The sequence below is a fragment of the Nerophis lumbriciformis genome, linkage group LG35 (genome assembly GCF_033978685.3).
Source record: "Nerophis lumbriciformis linkage group LG35, RoL_Nlum_v2.1, whole genome shotgun sequence".
Taxonomy (NCBI): Eukaryota; Metazoa; Chordata; class Actinopteri; order Syngnathiformes; family Syngnathidae; genus Nerophis; species Nerophis lumbriciformis.
Window position 1 is genome coordinate 7238285 of NC_084582.2, and position 19483 is coordinate 7257767.

Consider the following 19483-nt stretch of genomic DNA (forward strand, 5'->3'; position numbering starts at 1 on the left):
GTAATATATGAATATATATGTATGTATATATATATATATATATAATACATTAACAATATTTTTTTTTTACATAAGCTGCAAAAAAAAACAAAAAAAACTTTAAAAACTGGCAGCTCAGGTACCAGAATTTCACAGTAAAAGCAGTGTTTTTTTTGTTGTTTTTTTTACAATATGTAAAAAAATTTAATAAATGAAATGGAAAAACAATACCACTGTTTTAAGCAGTAAAATTGAGGCAACAGAGCTGCCAGTTTATTTTCTTATCGTAAAATCTTGTTAATGTTTTTATTTTTATCTTATTTTTTTATGTTTTAGTGTCTTACTATGTATGGAAAAAAAAAAAACAGTACCAAAGTTGATTTTACGGTAAAAAAAAAACAAAACCCTCTATTGACAATTTTACAGTCTACAATTTGATTGATCATATGTTTTGAAATCATAAGTCAAGTGGAAATTTTAACCAAAAATATTTTTGGAATACCTAATATATTTTAATTTTGATAATATTGAATTTAAAAAAATATGCAGTACAGTTAAAAAAAAAAAATTAAAAAAAAAAAAAAAGACAATATAACATACATCCATAAACGTGGATGCATATGAAAAAGTGCAATATATTTATCTGTACAGTAACCTATTTATTTATTTATATATGCACTTTATTGCTTTTTTATCCTGCACTACCATGAGCTAATGTAACGAAATTTCGTTCTTATCTGTACTGAAAAGTTCAAATTTGAATGACAATAAAAAGGAAGCCTAAGTCTACATGCTTTTTAATGTCAAAAGGGAAAGAACAAATATATATAATAAGAAAAGATTTTGCATTTTATCAATGCATATTATTTCCAAGCTGTCACAGGCCACGTAAAATAATGTGGCGGGCCAGATTTGGCCCCCGGGGCCTTGAGTTTGACACCTGTGTTCTAGAGCCTATATCCATGATCTATGTCCTAGTATTGGTTTCAAAGTCTCCCACTGAGATGTTCCTCCATGTCACTGAGGTGAGAAGACTCCCCATCACTGCTGGGGCAAGACGCGCTTTTTTTCAGGTCCGATTTAGGCCCATTAAGTATGACCAAGTCCCTTCGCTCTGCCCGTGGACTGTGGTCCGGCATGGGCGTGTTCACCAGGTTCCTCCCGGGGTGCGAGCTCCTGCACTCCTGCTGCACCACCCTGGCCAGAATATCCGACAGCTCGGTGATGTAAATCTGCGCCATTTGCAGCGTGTCGTACTTGGACAGCTTCTTCTCGTTCTCCAGGGAGGGGATGACGCTCCTCAGCTCGTCGAAGGCTTTGTTGAGGCCGTGCATCCTTCTGCGCTCCCGCGCGTTGGCCGCCACCCGCCGGTGCCTCTGCGGCCCCGCGCAGTGCAGGGTGGCCGTCTCGCCCGCCTCCTCGCGGCCGGAGTCGGGGACTCCCGGGGCGGACGCGCCGGTCCCCGGCGCAAGTTGCTCCGCCGCCTCGGCTCTCATGGCGAAATGACACATCCAACTTTTGGGAGCGGCGTTGCTTTGCGCGAAGTCCTCGCCATACTGGAGCCAGTTCGGAAGCTCTGTTTTGGTGCTCATCGTGGCCTCCCAAGTTAGTTGGCGCTGCAACATGCATGCAAGCATTTATACCAGTGCCACCCCACCCCACCCCACCCTTGTCCCGGCCCGGCCTGACTCTTGACAGGTCTGCTGCAGCCAAGCCCCCTTCTGAGCCTGCCAAAGAAATGAGACAAAGCTGGTCTTTTTCTCGCACCTATTGTGCATTGTAACTCAATCACAACCTTATTATTATCTTCAAACAGAGGGTAGGCATGTGCATTAATCATTTAAGAGCGTCCCCCAAAGGAAAGCTATACATCAGTGTTTTTCAACCTTTTTTTTTGAGCCAAGGCGCATTTGTATTTTCAAAATACGGAGGCACGCCACCAGCAGAAAAGGGTAAAAACAATGAAACTCCACCAAGTTGTCGTGCCTTATTTTGAGTTTGTTGTTGTTTCCTGTGTGTGGTGCTTTCTGTCTTGCACTGTTATTTTGGTGACTCTTCCTGTTTTGTTGGTGTTCTGCTGCTCCACACGCTGTAAGTTTTTGCTGTTGTCCAGCATTCTGTTTTTGTTTACTTTCGACAGGAGTTTTTGTGTAAAAGTAGACAGTTTTATGTCGTCCACAGCTCCTTTACCACATGGGGTCCCCCAGGGCTCAATCCTTGCCCCAATTTTATTTGCGCTTTACCTTCTCCCCCTTGGTTCTATTTTTAGGAAGTACAGTATTGCATTTCATTTTTATGCCGATGATTGCCAGATTTATTTTCCCATGGCACAAAATAACACGGTTCAACGTCTTATTGACTGCCTGCACGACATCAAAGTCTGGCTTTCAGCTAACTTCCTGAGCCTAAATGAAGATAAAACAGAAGTTATGTTGTTCGGTCCAAGTCGCTCTCCCTCCCCCAACGTTGACCTCGGCACTCTGACCCCGTATCTCAGCGACTCTGTCACAAACCTGGGGGTAAAGTTTGACTCAGATTTTAAATTCGAAAAACAAATCAGCAGCGTCATTCAAAAAAGCTTTTATCAATTACGCCAAATAGCGAAAGTGAAACCGCTTCTATCAAGACATGATCTTGCCAGGCCTCCCTCGCCCGCCTGCAGCTCGTGCAGAACTCTGCTGCTCGTCTGCTAACACAGACCCGCAGACGTGAGCACATCACCCCTATTTTAGCGTCCCTTCACTGGCTCCCTGTGCGTTACCGAATACATTTTAAACTCCTTTTATTTGTTTTTAAATGTCTAAACAACCTCGCGCCAACCTATCTCTCCGACCTCCTTCAGCCTTACTGCCCCACCCGATCCTTAAGATCAGCCGATCAGCTGCTGTTGACGGTCCCCGACACAAGGCTGAAGCTTAGAGGTGACAGAGCTTTCGCCGTTGCTGCTCCCAAGCTCTGGAACGACCTACCCCTGAGTGTTAGACAAGCCTCCTCTCTTCCTGTTTTTAAATCTCTCTTAAAAACATACTTTTATTCCATGGCTTTTAACACTGAGTGATATCCATCCTGCAATGGCGCCCCATAATACACCTGCTGTGATCCTGTTTTTATGTTTTTATTAATTCTATTTTAATTATTTATTTTTTATCGTGTTCTGTTTGTGTTGTGTTGTGTTTGCTCGGTACTCGTTTTATCTTTTAACCTGCTCATTGTACAGCACTTTGGCTACCCCTGTGGTAAATTTTAAATGCGCTCTATAAATAAAGTTGATTTGATTTGATTTGATTTGTAGCCAAATACTCCTACCATACTTGCCAACCCTCCCGGATTTTCCGGGAGACTCCCGAAATTCAGCGCCTCTCCCGAAAACCTCCCGGGACTAATATTCTCCCGAAAATCTCCCGAAATTCAGGCGGAGCTGGAGGCCACGCCCCCTTCAGCTCCATGCGGACCTGAGTCCGCTTTCCCACAATATAAAGAAAGTCTACAGTAAAGCAGTCCGTCTGCCGTAAACAGCAATGTTGTGACACTCTTAAACAGGACAATACTGCCATCTAGTGCATTTGATGAAAGCACTGTTGTGTGTGCCACACAGCAATGCATCATCAGAGAGGGTGTTCAGCATGGTTAGAAAAATAGTGACAGAGAATAGAACAAGGATGGACAATTCAACCCTTAACTCAACAATGAGTAGATGAGTGTTATGTGTGTGTATATGTGTAAATAAATGAACACTGAAATTCAAGTATTTATTTTATTTATATATATATATATATATATATATATATATATATATATATATATATATATATATATATATATCCATCCATTCTTCCATTTACTACCGCTTATTCCCTTCGGAGTCGCGGGGATATATATATATATATATATATATGAAAATACTTGACTTGGTGAATTCTAGCTGTAAATATACTCCTCCCCTCTTAACCACGCCCCCCGCACCCACCCCCCACCTCCCGAAATTGAAGGTCTCAAGGTTGGCAAGTATGACTCCTACTGATATGGAGTATTACATGGTTTCCCTGCCAAGCTCTACACAGCACAGGCACTAGACAACGACACATTATTATAGTTATTGATTTGCAAAAAATGTTTTTTTTTGGAACAATTAGGTGAAGTTTCATAATTTCCCACGGCACACTAGTGGTTGAAAAACACTTCTATACATAATGGATCACTCCCTTTAATAGAATAGAATGGACTTTATTGTCATTATATTTGCATATAACGAGATTAAGGACTCCAACTTAAGGTGCGGCAGTGGGAACAAATGTAAGGTAAAAATAAATTACACAAGAGGTAATAAAGAAAAAAACTAACAATTGAAATAAACAAACTATCCAATAAAAATAATAAGCAATCCTGTACAATATACAAAACACTGTAGAAATACAAAATACTGTACAATATACAGAACAAGACAAGAGTACCGGAGTAATAAATAACAATTCAACAATTAAAAATCCAGTGTTTTTGAACCTTTTTTAGGCCAAGGCACATTTTTTATCATAAAAAAAACAAAATACGGAGGCACACCACCAGCAGAAAAGGGTAAAAAATATGAAACTCCACCAAGTTGTCGTGCCTTATTTTGAGTTTGTTGTTGTTTCCTGTGTGTGGTGCTTTAGTTTCTGACTTGCGCTGTTATTTTGGTTACCCTTCCTGTTTTGTTGGTGTTCTCCTGGAGCAGCTTCACGCCTTCCCTTGAGTGCTATTGCCCGCACCTGCTTTGTTTTCGCAATCAAGACTATTTCAGTTGTGCGTACGCTATCCTTCTTTGTGGGGACATTGTTGATTGTCATGTCACGTACGGATGTACTTTGTGGACGCCGTCTGCTGCTCCACACGCTGTAAGTTTTTGCTGTCGTCCAGCATTCTGTTTTTGTTTACTTTGTAGCCAGTTCAGTTTTACTTTTGTTTTGCATAGCCATTCCTATGCTTCAGTGCCTTTTCCTAGCAGGACTTGCCTTTTGTTCATTTTAGGTTTAAACGTTACATACCTTTTTACCTGCACGCTGTCTCCCGCTGTGCTCTGCATATTGGGATCACGACAAACCATCCTCGACGTGTTCCGACTTCTACAAAGCAATGAACTACCTGCTGCCACCTACTGATATGGAGTATTACATGGTTACCCTGCTAAGCTCTACACAGCACAGGCACTAGACAACTTATTATAGTTATTGATTTGCAAAAAATTTTTTTTTGGACCAATTAGTTGATGTTGCATAATTTCCCACGGCACACCAGACAATATTCCGCGGCACACTAGTGGTTGAAAAACACTGCTATACATGATGGATCACTCCCTTTAATCCAGTGTTTTTCAACCTTTTTTGAGCCAAGGCGCATTTATATTTTCGAAATACGGAGGCACGCCACCAGCAGAAAAGGGTAAAAACAATGAAACTCCACCAAGTTGTCGTGCCTTATTTTGAGTTTGTTGTTGTTTCCTGTGTGTGGTGCTTTAGTTTCTGTCTTGTGCTGTTATTTTGGTGACTCTTCCTGTTTTGTTGGTGTTCTGCTGCTCCACACACTGTAAGTTTTTGCTGTTGTCCAGCATTCCGTTTTTGTTTATTTTGTAGCCAGATGCTCCTACTGATATGGAGTATTACATGGTTACCCCGCCAATTACCGGAGTAATAAATAACAATTCAACAATTAACAATCCACTGTTTTTGAACCTTTTTTGAGCCAAGGCACATTTTCTTTCATAAAAAAAACAAAATACGGAGGCACACCACCAGCAGAAAAGGGTAAAAAATATGAAACTCCACCAGGTTGTCGTGCCTTATTTTGAGTTTGTTGTTGTTTCCTGTGTGTGGTGCTTTAGTTTCTGACTTGCGCTGTTATTTTGGTTACCCTTCCTGTTTTGTTGGTGTTCTCCTGGAGCAGCTTCACGCCTTCCCTTGAGTGCTATTGCCCGCACCTGCTTTGTTTTCGCAATCAAGGCTATTTAAGTTGTGCGTACGCTATCCTTCTTTGTGAGGACATTGTTGATTGTCATGTCATGTACGGATGTACTTTGTGGACGCCGTCTCCGCTCCACACGCTGTAAGTTTTTGCTGTCGTCCAGCATTCTGTTTTTGTTTACTTAGATAGATAGATAGGTCTTTATTGTCATTGCACAAGTACAACAAAACTTTGTTTTCAGCACAAACCCGTTCAAGATTAGACAAAAAAACAGTGTACAGGGTTACAGAACAGGAACGCTGATGGGTTGCCACAAGGCGCCCCGTAAAAGATGGGAAAAAGGTAAAACTCTGGGGGAGGATGAGTAACTGGGCTCCTAAGGGGGCCCAGTCTGGAGTGGGAAAAAACCTCCATAGCAAAGCACATATACATATTACAACGTACATCTCCAGATATCTAGCAACAGAGGGAAGGGAGTGCGAGGTCATGATGGTCGGCCGCAGCTCTCAGGCGCTGACCATCCATTCATCACCCCTATGGGATTTGTGTTGAGGGAGTTGGGTTGGGGGTTTGGGGTGTGTATGTGTGGCGTATATCTTTGTGGATGCATATTTGTGTGTAAGCCCGTAGTGTGTCTCTGTTCCGCGGCCTTGATCTTGTGCAGTCGCTAGTCCAAAGTCAACAACAACAGGTGTGTGTCCATGAGAGACAAGAAGGGAGTTTGTTGTGTCTTCGCTGCACTGTCCTTCGGGAGAGTCTCGACGCCAGGGAAACCATCCAAGTTAGAATGTTTTGTATGCGAGTGAAAATAAAATTTGCTTTTCACTCTAAATTGTCTATGACTGGTCCTCAAAAACTGCGGGGCAGATCCAAAATCACAAGAGTGTAGCCAGTTCAGTTTTACTTTTGTTTTGCATAGCCATCCCTATGCTTCAGTTGCCTTTTCCTAGCGGGACTTGCCGTTTGTTCATACCTTTTTACCTGCACGCTGTCTCCCGCTGTGCTCTGCATATTGGGATCACGACAAACCATCCTCGAGGCGGTCCGACTTCTACAAAGCAACGAACTACCTGCTGCCACCTACTGATGTGGAGTATTACATGGTTACCCTGCCAAGCTCTACACAGCACAGGCACTAGACAACGACACATTATTATAGTTATTTATTTGCAAAAAATGTTTTTTTTGGACCAATTAGGTGAAGTTGCATAATTTCCCACGGCACACCAGACAATATCTCACGGCACAGTGGTTGAAAAACACTGCTATACACATACTTGCCAACCTTGAGACCTCCGATTTCGGGAGGTGGGGGGTGGCTGGGGGCGTGGTTAAGAGGGGAGGAGTATATTGACAGCTAGAATTCACCAAGTCAAGTATTTCATACATATATATCTATATATATATATATATATATATATATAGATATCTACATCCTGAAAATATGCAAACAAAACTATTTAGATAATTGATACTTCAAACTTGCATATATAAATATTAAGGAATATAACATAACTTGGCTTCTGAGAGTTTCAAAATGTAATGAATAAAATGCTAAAGTTGTTGATAAACAAGCAATTATTTTAATTAAATATGGTCATTTTAAATGAATTATTATGATAATTTTAAATCAATTATTTCAAATATGTTTATTTTAATGTATAATTCTATGACTGGATGTAATAAGGAATCACAAAAAAATACAAATAAAAATAAAATTAATTTTGATGTTTTTAGCAAAATATAGTAAAAATGTATTTAGTTTTTTTTTTTTTTTTTAATTAATAAATATATTTATTTTTAGGTAAGATAAACATAATAATACAATTTATCTCTAGTCTGGATGATTTAGTTCTTGTCACCCTGTTGTCCTCCCGTCATGAAAAAAGGCTGTCCTCACTCAGGTCCGCATGGAGCTGGAGGGGGCGTGGCTTCCAGCTCCGGCTGAAAATCGGGAGATTTTCGGGAGAATATTTGTCCCGGGAGGTTTTCGGGAGAGGCGCTGAATTTCGGGAGTCTCCCGGGAAATTCGGGAGGGTTGGCAAGTATGGCTATACATGATGGATCACTCCCTTTAATCCAGTGTTTATCAACCTTTTTTGAGCCAAGGAACATTTTTTTAATAAAAAAAAAAATACAGAGGCACACCAGCAGCAGAAATCATTAAAAAAACGAAACTCAGTTGACAGTAAAAAGTCGTTGTCGCAATTGTCAGATATGACTTTAAACCATAACCAACCATACATCAATATACACTATAATGCCACAAGTATTTGGCCACCCATCCAAATGATGAGAATCAGGTGTCCTAATCACTTGGCCCGGCCACAGGTGTATAAAATGAAGCACTTAGGCATGAAGACTGTTTCTACAAACATTTGTGAAAGAATGGGCCGCACTCAGTGATTTCCAGCATGGAACCTGTGCAACAAATGGTTTTCCATCTGGCAATCTGATGGACGAGTCTGAGTTTGGAGGTTGCCAGGAGAACGCTACATTTCGGACTGCATTGTGCCGAGTGTGAAATTTGGTGGAGGAGGAATTATGGTATGGTGTTGTTTTTCAGGAGTTGGGCTTGGCCCCTTCGTTCCAGTAAAATTAACTTTGAATGCTCCAGGATACCAAAACATTTTGGACAATTCCATGCCCCCAACCTTGTGGGAACAGTTTGGAGCGAGACCATTCCTCTTCCAACATGACTGTGCACCAGTGCACAAAGCAAGGTCCATAAAGACATGGATGGCAGAGTCTGTGTGTGGATGAACTTGACTGGCCTGCACAGAGTCCTGACCTGAACCCGATAGAACACCTTTGGGATGAACTAGACCGGAGACTGAGAGCCGGGCCTTCTCGACCAACATCAGTGTGTGACCTCACCAATGCGCTTTTGGAAGAAATTCCTACAAACACACTCCACAACCTTGTGGACAGCCTTCCGAGAAGTGTAAAAAGCTGTAATAGCTGCAAAAGGTGGACCGACAACATATTGAACCCTATGGGTTAGGAATGGGATGGCACTTCAAGCTCATATGTGAGTCAAGGCATGCGGCCAAATACTTTTGGGAATGTAGTGTAGCTCTTGTCTCAAAGTAGGTGTACTGTCACGACCTGTCACATGACGCTGTGACTTATTTTGAGTTTATTGCTGTTTTCCTGTGTGTAGTGTTTTAGTTCTTGTCTTGCGCTCCTTGTTTGGTGGCTTTTTCTCTTTTTTTGGTATTTTCCTGTAGCATGTCTGTTGTTTTAGCAATCAAGAATATTTCAGTTGTTTTTAATCCTTCTTTGTGGGGACATTGTTGATTGTCATGTCATGTTCGGATGTACATTGTGGACGCCCTTCTTTGCTCCACAGTAAGTCTTTGCTGTCGTCCAGCATTTTGTTTTTGTTTACTTTGTAGCCAGTTCAGTTTTAGTTTTGTTCTGCATAGCCTTCCATAAGCTTCAATGCCTTTTCTTAGGGGCACTCACCTTTTGTTTATTTTTGGTTTAAGCATTAGATACCTTTTTACCTGCACGCTGCCTCCCGCTATTCCCGACATCTACAAAGCAATTGGCTACCTTCTGCCACCTACTGATATGGAAGAGTATTACACGGTTACGCTGCCGAGCTCTAGACAGCACCGACACTCAACAACAACACATCATTTCCAGACTATAATTACTGGTTTGCAAAAAATATTTTGAACCCAAATAGGTGAAATTACATAATCTCCCACGGCACACCAGACGGTATCTCACGGCACACTACAGCGGCACAGTGGTTGAAAAACGGTGCTTTAATCCACAATTACACCAATATTGTCATTGCCTGCAATATTTGACCATTATTCTACACAAGTGTCTCTTTAGGTGGCGTCCGTGGAAAATAGATTTAGATTTATTTCTCATGGACTTGTTAATTGACCGGCGAGTTTGTTCTCAAACAAATTGTAAACAGTATTTGCAGAGGAATAATAAAAGCAGCAGGTGGAAGGCAAGGCCCCGAGAGACACACCTGTCTATGGCACAGCCAAGATAACTGATAAGTAGTCTTCTCAAAGCTATTTATGAATCATTAAAAAGGTCATAGATGCGTTACCGCATTACATACATGAGAACCAGCATCGTCTGCAGTAGACTTTTGTCTTTTGCACTTGAATTTGACAAAATAGTTAGTTAAGTTTCAGTTTATTTCGAACATGCATACGATGCAATGTAATGCATCCCATATTTCCAGTTGTTTCATTACAGCACGTCCGAAAAGGAGTCGAAAGAAGCAGAGCTTATTTAATCCTACTCCTTTAGAACAGAACAGAACAGAACAGAACAGGGCATAAATAAATAATATACCAATAATAATATATAACAATCTTTATCTTAAAAAAAAAAAAAAAAAAAAAAGATTCAAGATGTTCATCGTAATTGTTCTTCTTTGTGAACACTTGTAGTTTTAAACAGTCTTTTAAACTGAATTATATTGGCGCGTTGTTTGATTTCTTTGCTTAATCCATTCCATAATTCAATTCCACATACTGATATGCTAAAGGTTTTAAGTGTGGCACGTGAATACAAATGTTTCAAATTAGATTTTCCTCTAAGGTTATATTTCTCCTGGAAATAGTACTTATAGGGCAGGGGTCGGCAACCCGCGGCTCCGGAGCCGCATGCGGCTCTTTGATCACTCTGATGCGGCTCAGCAGCTTACTTGCTGAACCCCCCAATTTTCCCGTGAGACTTTCAGATTTCAGTGCCTCTCGCAGAAAACTCCCAGAATTAATATTCACCTAATATTCCCCCCCCCCCCCCCCCCCCCCCCCCCCCCCCCTCTGTGCGTCGGTTGAGGTGGGCGGGATTTGGTAGCGGGGGTGTATAATGTATCCCGGAAGAGTTAGGGCTGCATGGGATTCTGGGTATTTGTCCTGTTGTGTTTATGTTGTGTTACGGTGCAGATGTTCTCCCGAAATGTGTTTGTCATTCTTGTTTGGTGTGGGTTCACAGTGTGGCGCTTTATTAGTAAGAGTGTTAAAGTTTTTTTTGTTTTTTTTATACCACCACCGTCAGTGTAACTTGTGTGGTTGTTGACCAAGTATGCCTTGCTGTCACCTACGTGTGCAAGCTGAAGCCCCATACAACGTGTGGCTGTTCAGGCACGCTAGTTGTAGTGGGTGTTATTTGCTGTACCATCACGGCACGCATGACGCTGACAAGCGCCATTCATATAAAACCCGCGTACCGCACCAGCATTCAAGTTCCATATTAAGGTATGGACAGCGTGTCTGAGACCCCTGGTTTCAGTGGTTAATATATAGCACAAAGCAAAAAAAATACTTTTTATGCAGTGTTATTTCATTTTAAATTTCAAAAAAATTTTTGTGGCTCCCATTGTTATCTTTAATTTGTGAAACTGGTCAAAATGGCTCTTTGACTGGTAAAGGTTGCCGACCCCTGCTATAGGGGAATAACCTGTGAGTTATGGTTTTTAGTATTAGCTCCCAAGCAGGCATGTCAAACTTGTTTTCATTGAGGGCCACATCGCAGTTAGGGCTGCCCTCAGAGGGCCGCTTGTAACATTAAATATAATATTAATATAAATGTGTCTCTATATATGTATGTATGTAGTTGCCTATGCATTTCATTATAATTTTTTGCGTACCCTGTAAAAAAAAAATTAGATTTTATTGTTAAAAAAAAAAAAATGGAGGCTGATGTCGCCAGAATTGTATTGTTGTTATTAGAAATGTCCAATAAATGCTTTAAATGTCCGATAAATGCTTTAAAATGTAATATCGGAAATTATCGGTATCGGTTTCAACCTCCCGATATTCCCGGGAGACTCCCGAATTTCAGTGCCCCTCCCGAAAATCACCCGGGGCAACCATTCTCCCGAATTTCTCCCGATTTCCACCCGGACAACAATATTGGGGGCGTGCCTTCAGCGTCCTCTACAACCTGTCGTCACGTCCACTTTCCCTCCATACAAACTGCGTGCCGGCCCAGTCATATAATGTATGCGGCTTTTACACACACATAAGTGAATGCAATGCATACTTGATCAACAGCCATACAGGTCACACTGAGGGTGGCCGTATAAACAACTTTAACACTGTTACAAGTATGCGCCACACTGTGAACCCACACCAAACAAGAATGACAAACACATTTCAGGAGAACATCCGCACCGTAACACAACATAAACACAACAGAACAAATACCCAGAACCCCTTGCAGCACTAACTTCCGGGACACTACAATATACATCCGCCGCTACCACCAAACGCCGCTCACCCCTAACCCCCCCGCCCCCTCCGAATTCGGGGGTGTCATGGTTGGCAAGTATACTCTAGTACAGTGGTTCTCAAATGGGGTACTTGAAGGTATGCCAAGGGGTACGTGAGATTTTTTTTTAAATAGTCTAAAAATAGCAACAACTCAAATATCCTTTCTAAATATAAATAAAAACCTATCTTTTTTTCCAAATAGTTCAAGAAAGACCACTACAATATTTCGCTCTGTTATACAATTTAATAAATCAGAAACTGATGACATAGTGCTGTATTTTACTTCTTTATATCTTTTTTTTCAACCAAAAACGCTTTGCTCTGATTAGGGGGGTACTTGAATCAAAAAAAAAAATTCACAGAGGTACATTACTGAAAAAAGGTTGAGAACCACTGCTCTAGTATACTCTGGACTGAATTAAGAGTTGGACAATATCGGAATATCGGATATCGGCAAAAAAGCCATTATGTTTTTTTTTTTTGTTTTTTGTTTTTTTACAGCATATTACTGTAAATGGAATGAAAAAACAGTTTCACTGTTCTTTAACGGTAAAATTCATGTAATGGAGTTACCCGTTTTTTTTACCTTTAAAATTGTTTCTTTTTTTTATTTTTTATTGTATATTAGTGTAAATGAAAAGACAGTACCAAAATTGTTTTACGATAAAAATAAAACTGGCAGCTCAGTCGCCAAAATCTTACTGTAAAGTCTGTCATTTTTACAGTGTACCATTTGATGGTTAACTTACTTTGAAATCATAAATCAAGCAGATATTGTATTATATATTGTAGCGTCCCGGAAGAGTTAGTGCTGCAAGGGGGTTCTGGGTATTTGTTCTGTTGTGTTTATGTCGTGTTACGGTGCGGTAGTTCTCCCGAAATGTGTTTGTCATTCTTGTTTGGTGCGGGTTCACAGTGTGGCGCATATTTGTAACAGTGTTAAAGTTGTTTATACGGCATACTTGCCAACCTTGAGACCTCCGATTTCGGGAGGTGGGGGGGGGGGCGTGGTGAAATACTTGACTTTCAGTGAATTCTAGCTATAAATATATATTTATTTTATTGTATATATATATATATATATATATATATATATATATATATATATATATATATATATATATATATATATATATATAAGAAATACTTGAATTTCAGTGTTCATTTATTTACACATATACTTGTTGAGTTAAGGGTTGAATTGTCCATCCGTGTTCTATTCTGTCACTATTTTTCTAACCATGCTGAACACCCTCTCTGATGATGCATTGATGTGTGGCACGCACAAAAGTGCTTTCGTCAAATGCACTAGATGGCAGTATTGTCCTGTTTAAGAGTGTCACAACATTGCTGTTTACGGCAGACGAACTGCTTTACGGTAGACGAAAACGTGACTGCTGTTGTTGTGTGTTGTTGCCGCGCTGGGAGGACGTTAATGAAACTGCCTAACAATAAACCCACATAAGAAACCAAGAACTCGCCCTCCATCATTCTACAGTTATAACGTGATTGGGCAGGTATGCTGGTTATATTGTGGGTTACATGAGGACCTGAGTCCGCCTGAATTTCGGGAGATTTTCGGGAGAAAATTTGTCCCGGGAGGTTTTCGGGAGAGGCGCTGAATTTCGGGAGTCTCCCGGAAAATTCGGGAGGGTTGGCAAGTATGCTGTAAAGTCTGTCATTTTTACAGTGTACCATTTGATGGTTAACTTACTTTGAAATCATAAATCAAGCAGATATTGTATTATATATTGTAGCGTCCCGGAAGAGTTAGTGCTGCAAGGGGGTTCTGGGTATTTGTTCTGTTGTGTTTATGTCGTGTTCCGGTGCGGTAGTTCTCCCGAAATGTGTTTGTCATTCTTGTTTGGTGCGGGTTCACAGTGTGGCGCATATTTGTAACAGTGTTAAAGTTGTTTATACGGCATACTTGCCAACCTTGAGACCTCCGATTTCGGGAGGGGGGGGGGGGGGGCGTGGTGAAATACTTGACTTTCAGTGAATTCTAGCTATAGATACATATTTATTTTATTGTATATATATATATATATATATATATATATATATATATATATATATATATATATATAAGAAATACTTGAATTTCAGTGTTCATTTATTTACACATATACTTGTTGAGTTAAGGGTTGAATTGTCCATCCGTGTTCTATTCTGTCACTATTTTTCTAACCATGCTGAACACCCTCTCTGATGATGCATTGATGTGTGGCACGCACCAAAGTGCTTTCGTCAAATGCACTAGATGGCAGTATTGTCCTGTTTAAGAGTGTCACAACATTGCTGTTTACGGCAGACGAACTGCTTTACGGTAGACGAAAACGTGACTGCTGTTGTTGTGTGTTGTTGCCGCGCTGGGAGGACGTTAATGAAACTGCCTAACAATAAACCCACATAAGAAACCAAGAACTCGCCCTCCATCATTCTACAGTTATAACGTGATTGGGCAGGTATGCTGGTTATATTGTGGGTTACATGAGGACCTGAGTCCGCCTGAATTTCGGGAGATTTTCGGGAGAAACTTTGTCCCGGGAGGTTTTCGGGAGAGGCGCTGAATTTCGGGAGTCTCCCGGAAAATTCGGGAGGGTTGGCAAGTATGCTGTAAAGTCTGTCATTTTTACAGTGTACCATTTGATGGTTAACTTACTTTGAAATCATAAATCAAGCAGATATTGTATTATATATTGTAGCGTCCCGGAAGAGTTAGTGCTGCAAGGGGGTTCTGGGTATTTGTTCTGTTGTGTTTATGTCGTGTTCCGGTGCGGTAGTTCTCCCGAAATGTGTTTGTCATTCTTGTTTGGTGCGGGTTCACAGTGTGGCGCATATTTGTAACAGTGTTAAAGTTGTTTATACGGCATACTTGCCAACCTTGAGACCTCCGATTTCGGGGGGAGGGGGCTTGGTGAAATACTTGACTTTCAGTGAATTCTAGCTATAGATACATATTTCTTTTATTGTATATATATATATATATATATATATATATATATATATATATAAGAAATACTTGAATTTCAGTGTTCATTTATTTACACATATACTTGTTGAGTTAAGGGTTGAATTGTCCATCCGTGTTCTATTCTGTCACTATTTTTCTAACCATGCTGAACACCCTCTCTGATGATGCATTGCTGTGTGGCACGCACAAAAGTGCTTTCATCAAATGCACTAGATGGCAGTATTGTCCTGTTTAAGAGTGTCACAACATTGCTGTTTACGGCAGACGAACTGCTTTACGGTAGACGAAAACGTGACTGCTGTTGTTGTGTGTTGTTGCCGCGCTGGGAGGACGTTAATGAAACTGCCTAACAATAAACCCACATAAGAAACCAAGAACTCGCCCTCGATCATTCTACAGTTATAACGTCATTGGGCAGGCACGCCGTTTATATTGTGGGAAAGCGGACTCAGGTCCGCATGGACCTGAGTCCGCCTGAATTTCGGGAGATTTTCGGGAGATAATTTGTCCCGGGAGGTTTTCGGGAGAGGCGCTGAATTTCGGGAGTCTCCCGGAAAATCCGGGAGGGTTGGCAAGTATGTTATACGGCCACCCTCTGTGTGACCTGTATGGCTGTTGACCAAGTATGCATTCACTTGTGTGTGCGAAAAGCCATACATATAGGAAATAGAGCTCTCTACGTCCGTGTACACAGCGACGTTTTAAAAAGTCATACATTTTACTTTTTGAAACTGATACCGATCATTTTGAAACCGATACCGATAATTTCCGATATTACATTGTAAAGCATTTATCGGCCGAAAATTCGGAGGTCTCAAGGTTGTCAAGTACGATGATACTGTCTGGTCATCTTACGATGATCCACCGTGGAAGCCTCGCCTCCATTGAGTGCCGTTTCTCCTTGTTATGGCATTTGAGGAAAACACAAATCTGAGATGATTGCGGCAACAAATTCAGCGTGCCTATCATCTGCCGTCCCCTGGCACCTCACACCAGCCGCACACCTCGGTCATGAGCCGAGTCGCCCACGCCTCCCATATGCCGCTCGCAGCGGCCGCTCGGCTTTCAACTCCGACGCCCTACGCTGTGACACAGGAGCTTAATGCCTCATTAGGTCATCAATTACACGAGAGGAACCATCCCAGCACCAGCCGCGCGCATTTCGACGCGTCGGGGCGATGCGGACTTGAACAAATTAAGTATCTCCCCTTTCTCTTTTCGCCGTTTGCGTGACAAGCATGACTGAGCACCAGTAAAGAAAATCACCGTGACCTGCCTCGCCGCCAGCAGTTTAATGAGGCCTGGTCTTAGTTGAATAAATCGGCACACTCCGTCCCGGGGTGTCCATTCAGTTTTTGGGGCTGCATGAATATTTCATTCCTTCAGCCCCACTGGCAGAGCAACAGCCTGCAACCCTGAGTGCCGTCTTTCAAAAAAAAAAAAAACGCAGCCTCACTTCCCATCTGGTGCCGGGCTGAGCAGGGGAGGTGTGAGGAACATTTCGAAGGTCAACGCCTTGTGACCTCCTGCGGGAGAGACACTGATGCCTCCCAGCAGGCACCAGGCAGGGAGGAGACGGTCATTGAGACGGTGGCTGGCATCTCCGCGGACCTGCGGCGTGCATAATGTGACGGGGAGGGCGGGACGCGCGGAGAGGAAAACTTCAATGAAGGATAACCTCAACTTGTTGCGTGGCTCGAAAAAAAAACCCAGCACTATCAACACTGTGGACACAAGTATCGGAGGACAAAGTTAAAGTAGTCACAAACACACGAGGTGTGGTGAAATGACCCTCTGCATTTGATCCATTCCCTTCTTCCACCTCCGGGGAGGTGAGGGGAGCAGTGAGCAGCAGCGGTGGCCACGCTCGGAAATAATTTTGGTGATTTAACCCCCAATTCCAACCCTTGATGCTGAGTGCCAAGCAGGGAGGTAATGGGTCCCATTTTCATAGTCTTTGGTAGGGATGTCCGATAATGGCTTTTTGCCGATATCCGATATTGACCAAACCCTTAAAGGGGAACATTATCACCAGACCTATGTAAGCATCAATATATACCTTGATGTTGCAGAAAAAAGACCATATATTTTTTTAACCGATTTCCGAACTCTAAATGGGTGAATTTTGGCGAATTAAACGTCTTTCTAATATTCGCTCTCTGAGTGACGTCACATCGGGAAGCAATCCGCCATTTTATCAAACACCGAGTCAAATCAGCTCTGTTATTTTCCGTTTTTTTCGACTGTTTTCCGTACCTTGGAGATATCATGCCTCGTCGGTGTGTTGTCGGAGGGTGTAACAACACGAACAGGGATGGATTCAAGTTGCACCAGTGGCCCAAAGATGCAAAAGTGGCAAAAAAATTGGAAAGCTATGCTATGACAGAGATGGCAAGAATGTGTGGATATCCTGCGACACTCAAAGCAGATGCATTTCCAACGATAAAGTCAAAGAACTCTGCGAGCGGATGAGGGTATGTCTACAGAATATATTAATTAATGAAAATTGGGCTGTCTGCACTCTCAAAGTGCATGTTGTTGCCAAATGTATTTCATATGCTGTAAACCTAGTTCATAGTTGTTAGTTTCCTTTAATGCCAAACAAACACATACCAATCGTTGGTTAGAAGGCGATCGCCGAATTCGTCCTCGCTTTCTCCCGTGTCGCTGGCTGTCGTGTCGTTTTCGTCGGTTTCGCTTGCATACGGTTCAAACCGATATGGCTCAATAGCTTCAGTTTCTTCTTCAATTTCGTTTTCGCTACCTGCCTCCACACTACAACCATCCGTTTCAATACATGCGTAATCTGTTGAATCGCTTAAGCCGCTGAAATCCGAGTCTGAATCCGAGCTAATGTCGCTATAGCTTGCTGTTCTATGCGCCATGTTTGTTTGTATTGGCTTCACTATGTGACGTCACAGGAAAATGGACGGGTGTGTATATAACGATGGTTAAAATCAGGCACTTTGAAGCTTTTTTTAGGGATATTGCGTGATGGGTAAAATTTTGAAAAAAACTTCGAAAAATAAAATAAGCCACTGGGAACTGATTTTTAATGGTTTTAACCCTTCTGAAATTGTGATAATGTTCCCCTTTAATTACCGATACCGATACATACAGTCGTGGAATTAACACATTATTATGCCTAATTTGGACAACCAGGTATGGTGAAGATAAGGTCCTTTTTAAAATAATAAATAAAGAATAAAATAAAAATAAATAAATTAAAAACATTTTCTTGGATAAAAAAAGAAATAAAACAATATAAAAACAGTTACATAGAAACTAGTAATGAATGAAAATGAGTAAAATTAACTGTTAGTACTATTAGTGGACCAGCAGCACGCACAATCATGTGTGCTTACGGACTGTATCCCTTGCAGACTGTATTGATATATATTGATATATAATGTAGGAACCAGAATATTAATAACAGAAAGAAACAACCCTTTTGTGTTAATGAGTGTAAATGGGGGAGGGAGGTTTTTTGGGTTGGTGCACTAATTGTAAGTGTGTCTTGTGTTTTTTATGTTGATTTAATAAAAAAAAACCAATACCGATAATAAAACAAACTATACCGATAATTTCCGATATTACATTTTAAAGCATTAATGGCCGATAATATCGGCAGGCCGATATTATCGGACCTCTCTAGTCATGACTGTATATTACATCGACATCACATTGTCATTCATGCATATACAGTAGTTACATTTTAAGTACGGATGTCCGAATGTGTTAAAATGTAATATTGGAAATTATCGGTATCATTTTTTTTATTATCAGTATCGTTTTTTTTATTTTTATTAAATCAACATAAAAAACACAAGATACACTTACAATTAGTGCACCAACCCCCCAAAAAAACCCTCCCCCATTTACACTCATTAACACAAAAGGGTTGTTTCTTTCTGTTATTAATATTCTGGTTCCTACATTATATATCAATATATATCAATACAGTCTGCAAGGGATACAGTCCGTAAGCACGCATGATTGTGCGTGCTGCTGGTCCACTAATAGTACTAACAGTTAATTTTACTCATTTTCATTAATTACTAGTTTCTATGTAACTGTTTTTATATTGTTTTACTTTCTTTTTTATTCAAGAAAATGTTTTTAATTTACTTATCTTATTTTATTCTTTATTTATTATTTTAAAAAGGACCTTATCTTCACCATACCTGGTTGTCCAAATTAGGCATAATAATGTGTTAATTCCACGACTGCATATATCTGTTGATATCGGTATCGGTAATTAAAGAGTTGGACAATATCGGAATATCGGATATCGGCAAAAAGCCATTATCGGACATCCCTAACTTTAAGTCTACATGAT

At 40.9% G+C, this 19483-nt stretch overlaps 1 protein-coding gene across 1 annotated transcript; it reads right to left on the minus strand.

Annotated features, from left to right (window-relative positions):
• Nucleotides 1–693: 693 nt before the first annotated feature.
• Nucleotides 694–1523, minus strand: LOC133575119 (protein lin-32-like). Its single transcript, XM_061927596.2, has one exon. It carries the CDS (start codon nucleotides 1488–1490, stop codon nucleotides 966–968), a length of 525 nt encoding a protein of 174 aa, XP_061783580.2. The 5' UTR covers nucleotides 1491–1523; the 3' UTR covers nucleotides 694–965.
• Nucleotides 1524–19483: the final 17960 nt, after the last annotated feature.